This window comes from Amphibalanus amphitrite, unplaced genomic scaffold (genome assembly GCF_019059575.1).
Source record: "Amphibalanus amphitrite isolate SeventyFive unplaced genomic scaffold, NRLGWU_Aamphi_draft 000535F_arrow, whole genome shotgun sequence".
NCBI lineage: Eukaryota > Metazoa > Arthropoda > Thecostraca > Balanomorpha > Balanidae > Amphibalanus > Amphibalanus amphitrite.
In genome coordinates, this window is record NW_024882029.1 from 160,077 (window position 1) to 165,299 (window position 5,223).

Sequence of the window (5,223 nt, forward strand, 5' to 3'; positions counted from 1 at the left end):
TTTAAAGTTGGGAACGTTTTTTCTGGGCCACCCGGTATTTTGCAATAAAAATTTGTAACTGCACTGCACAACAACTAGGCCTTGCGTTCTAGGTGACATGCAGTGACATTAAGTCATAGTATCGGTGCTTCTGCAATAGTGGCGACAGCAGCAAGACCCCTGAACACAATGAACACCCCTCCGTACCACCGTACCTTTAGCACCCTATCCGCACCTCCCCCTCGCCCCAGCTGTTGCCCTGATATCGTGACCGGGGCCCGTCTGACGCTGCCGGCAGCGGGTGTGGTCGGCCGCTCTGCAGTCTGCAGACTGCACACTGCACAGTCACCCGCCAGACAAACTGGAGCCCCGGCGGCCGGCGCTTCCAACGGCAGCGATCATGATTCCTGGCATCGGCTGGCGGCGGCGGGCTGGCCACCTGTGGGAGCGGCCGGCCGGAGGCAGCAGCAGCGGGCCGCACACCCGCCAGCGCCCGCTGACCCACACACAGACAGACTTTTACTTTCGGCACCTGCAGGCGGCAGACCGAGTGGGGCTGGCCGCCCGGGACGGCCCCGTCCAAGGTCAGGAGCGAGCCGGGGCGGCGGCACCGGCCGGCGCCCGTAGGACACCGCCCCGGGGCACGGCCGGCCGGCGCCGGATGGTACCGAGATGGTCAAGGTCAGCCACGTCCGCGGCCGGACGCACTGAGTGTGCGGGGAGTGGCGCAGGGGCATCTGCCTGGGTGACTGTCTGGTGTGTGTGTGGGGGGGGGAGGGGGAGTAACATGCCAGGGATTTCCCACGCATTAAGAGCATTGATCGTTAGCAATTTGCGCCAATTATCACTTTATTTTATCAGCTTTTGGAGTAGTGTTGTCGACAGTCAACTTTATTCGATCGATCGCTTCCATGAGCTCGATTAGAAGTCTGTTATCTTTTGATATGCATCATAAATGGTCGGAATAATCACCAGATGCGTTGCATCATCCAATGATTAATATATGTTTCGTATTCCCCGTCCACGAGCCAGTATTTGTTCAGGTTGGCTTCAGAGAGAAGCGGGGTGTGGAGGATGCCATCGCTCGTCTAACCCAACAAGTTCAGGACGGATGGCAGCTGAAGCCGTGCCCCCCATCCCGGAGACAGCTGCCGGACGGTGAGTCGGCGCAGAGATTCGTCCTCGTTGCGTACGACTTCGCACGAGCGTACGATAAGGTGGACCATCGCCTCCTGCGTGCCCGGCTCGCTGAGATGGGAGTACCGGCGTGCTTCAACTCCTGGGTGTGGAGCTTCCTCAGAGACCGGCGGGCTTGTGTCGAGCTCAACGGAGCAAGGAGCGGCGAGCGCGTCTACAGGGCAGGGCTGCCCCAGGGCAGTGTTCTGTCCCCGACCTTGTTTTTGTTGTGGTCGGCTCCACTAGCGTCAACCCTCCGAGCCCTGCCGGGCACTACTCCGTACATGTTTGCGGACGACACCTCCACACTGTGCTCGGGTAACACGATTGAAGTCGCGCGGGAGCGGGCACAACGAGCGGCCGATACCCTGGTCAAGTGGGCCCGGGAGAACAAGATGGAGGTGGCGGGCCAGAAAACCCAGCTTCTAGTTCTGTCTCAGAGCCACCGGGACGCCGTCGGTTGCCGCATCCGTGTGGCGGGCCAGACGGTGGAAGGAGGCCCTGAACTGAAGTTACTCGGCGTAACGCTGGACAGGACTCTGGGGTTCGGCCCCCACTGCAGGAACCTCCGCCGCCGCGTCCGCCCTCGCATCTCTCAACTACGACGAATCACCGGTCGCAGCTGGGGCCTGGAGGAGAGACAACTCCGAGCCGTCGCCAACGGCTACGTTAGGGGAGCCATCGAACATGCGGCGGCCGCCTGGATGCCGGCGGCCGCCAGGACTAACATTGAAGTTCTGGAACGCGAGATGCGTGCCGCGGCCCGAGTCATAACGGGCTGCATCGGGTCGGCCCCCATCCACGGAGTAATGGCCGAAGCCGGCGTGGCCCCGGTCGCGGCGCGCCGCACAGCACTGGCGGCGAGGATGCTGGCGAAGGCCATGGCACTGCCCGAGGAGGACCCGCTACACCGACTGGCCGTGGCGGACCCACCGCGGCGCCTCAAGACCGTCTGCGGATGGCGCCAGTTGTGTCGGGAGGTGTGGCGGACCCTTGGAGTGGAGCCACCGGTGGAGCCGTTGCTCCCCGTGCGCCCCCCGCCCTGGCAACCGACCGGCACGATCAGCTTTAACCTGGACATCGGAGCGGGGCTCCCAGCCGGAGCTGCCGCCTCCACGAAGAAGGAAGCCGCCCTACACCACCTGGCGTCCCTGACCCAATGTGCGACCTGGGTGTGGACCGACGGGTCGGCGACTGGAGGCGTTCTCTGTGGAGGGGCCGGCGCGCTGGTCGTCCACGCCGATGATGACCGCACTGAGCTGAAGAGGCCCGCAGGAGCGCTCTGTTCCAGCTTCAGGGCGGAGATGCTGGCCATCGCAATGACCCTGGAACATCTGGCGACACACCCTCGTGACGACACATTGCCAATAATAATCTGTACCGACTCACAGTCTGCCCTGGCTGCACTGAGAGAGGGGCCTTCGGCCCAGAGGACGGTCCAGGGGGCGGAGATATGGAGCCGCCTGCTGGAAATCGCCACACCGGACCGCCACGTGACGCTGCAGTGGGTCCCATCGCATTGTGGGATCCCAGGCAACGAGGCGGCGGACGTGCTGGCGGGGGAGGCGGCGGCGCTGGATCAAGAAATCGCCTCCATCGACGTCAACACCGTCTACAAGGCTGCGGCCCGTCTAGCCAGGGACCAGGCGGCCAGGGACAGACCGTCATACCCAGACCCGACACGCAGAGCGGCGACCGGCTGGTACCGGGAGCTGATGGGTACGAGATACCCGCCCCCGGTCTCCGGCCTGGATCGGCGGACAGCCATCGATGTCCACCAGATCCGGACTGGCCACTGGAGTGGATCAACCCAGTTCCTGCACTCCATCGGCCGGAGCCCCTCAGCCGCCTGCGCCCAATGCCGGGACCTGCTATGCGAGGCCGCCCGGTGCCCGCTGTGCGGCGAAGAGGCGGACACCCCCCGGCACATCCTGCTCACGTGCCCGGGCCTGATGGGTGTTCGCCTCAAAATCCCGGCCGTAGGGAACATCCTACCAACACCCGACGAGGTCTGGCGCAGTGACGTGGTGGCGGCCCTGGTGGCCGCCTTCAGGGCCCTCCAGAGCCGATGAGGCTACGCCGCGGGGCCACCCGCGGCCGGAGGGAAAATCAACAACAACAGCCAGTATTTGTGTATGTGTAATGGCATGCGTCAATCGTTCATCGCTATTTCAGCAATAGCTCCTGACTAGCCCTCTAATGTTTCGTCCTCTCCAAGCCTTTTCCTTCTGTTAAATTACTATGCTACATTCCCGTGGTCATGAAGGTCATCGATGCACGGGATCCTATGGAGCAGTCGGAGCCCAAGGGTGCCGTAACTGAATTCCAGTTGTCGGTTCAGGTGGCACGGGGCAGGGCGTCCTTCCTCTGCTCCGGCCGAGTCTGCTGTGCTCCCGTGGGTACAGGTCGAGTCTGATAGACGGGCGGGAAGGGCATCCTGAGCTCCCGTGGGAGGGCCAGGTCGGGCGGGGCGCCCTCGCTGTGCCCCCGTCTCAGCTGGAGGTAAACCATTGGCAAATCTCAGCTCCGCGGGCGCCTCCGCTCACCCGACTCAGCTCAGCGCTCAGCGCTCATCGGCTCAGCTACCGAAAGCAGTTTTACACACCGCAGGCCGCCGGTGACCTCTGAGGTAACGCAGCTTGGGACCGTCAGCGGGCGGACGGTCGCCGCCGGCCCCCGCTATCGGTAATTAATGCCCGCCCGCCGGACAGCGCTAATGACAGGTCCAGCTGAGCAGACCACCGTCACCTGTCGAGCCACGCAAACGTGAAAAATGGCGGCCAATCAATCACCGGGAACTATAATAATAGTGGTATTTTGATCACTGGAGATAGTTGTAACAGAGTCACCTGATGGACAATGGGTCAGGGGTCGCGACGATGATGTTTCTTTCAGCGAGAGGCTTTGGCGATAGAGGATATTGAATGTTGCTCTTTCTGAGTGACCGCTGATCGGGCGCACGGTTGTGTGACCGCCGTTCTAAGCGCCCTTTAAGTGCTCTTTGTCGATCGGAGTTTTATATCCCAACGCTCGTGAATAAAACATGGCCATCAAGTGAGTTACAGCCCGCTGCTTTCCTTCAGAGATATAAGATCGAAAGATGTCTAAAAAACCTTTTCTAGGCTTTTCACGTGGATTTCATAAAGCCGATAGCGCACCCGAATTAAAATATTTTGCCTTGGGTTAGCATATAAAATATCTTACCTAGACATCAACTAGTCGTCAAAATATACGTTTTAAAGAAAGCTGTTTTCGAAAATGGCTTTTATTGCTGGTCAACAATCCTTGATTAGCAGACTCACTAAAGTCCACAGTTGCCTAAACGTGACCGTTTCGTTTCACACAAGAACACAAAATGCTTTAATGAAATAAGCAGGGTAAAGTTCTTCCATTATTAATAAGTCAGCCTGCAATAACGATATATTCTTCTACGTAAGCGCACCATGCTAACGCTGCACTCCAGCCACTTAGCATAACGAGCTTAACCGATACAAATAGCGCTGCCTTTTCGAGCACCTTTATTAATCGTGTGTCTGGTGCCGGGTCTAGCTGAATCAGCTCTACAGAGAGCCTTGCCTCGGCTTGAATGGCATGGCCCGCGTTTGCCATTCATCACGATGAACTCGATTGTAACATATTGCTGTTAACGGCGTCATATATACTCCGAAGAGACAAACATAATTGCATCGAGTAATAAGTCTGTCGCAAGAATAGTGCCGAATCGCCTGTAGGCATTGTTACCGTATATTTCAACACATCACTATCAGATGGGTATTAAAGTTGTTCTCTGTCTTGCGAAACGATGTAGCTTTGTATGGCAAGGATGCATACATAACTGTGCACCATGCTATAAGATACCTGCTAGGTAACAATGCCACACTTAATTCAAGGGTCTCGTATCGAAGTCAAAACCTTGAAAAGCTATAGTTTATTCACTGGTGAGTCCAGAATTGATGACGCACTTGGGATAGTGTCTTAGGATAAGCTCCAAAGTAGTTATCCGATTTAGCAACGCACACACATGTAACCGGGCAGTCTTTAAACGAGTGTTTAACTCTTTTTTACTAC

At 58.2% G+C, this 5,223-nt stretch overlaps 1 protein-coding gene across 1 annotated transcript; it reads left to right on the forward strand.

Annotated features, from left to right (window-relative positions):
* Positions 1-1,439: 1,439 nt before the first annotated feature.
* Positions 1,440-3,227, forward strand: LOC122393432. Its single transcript, XM_043389431.1, has one exon. It carries the CDS (start codon positions 1,440-1,442, stop codon positions 3,225-3,227), a length of 1,788 nt encoding a protein of 595 aa, XP_043245366.1.
* Positions 3,228-5,223: the final 1,996 nt, after the last annotated feature.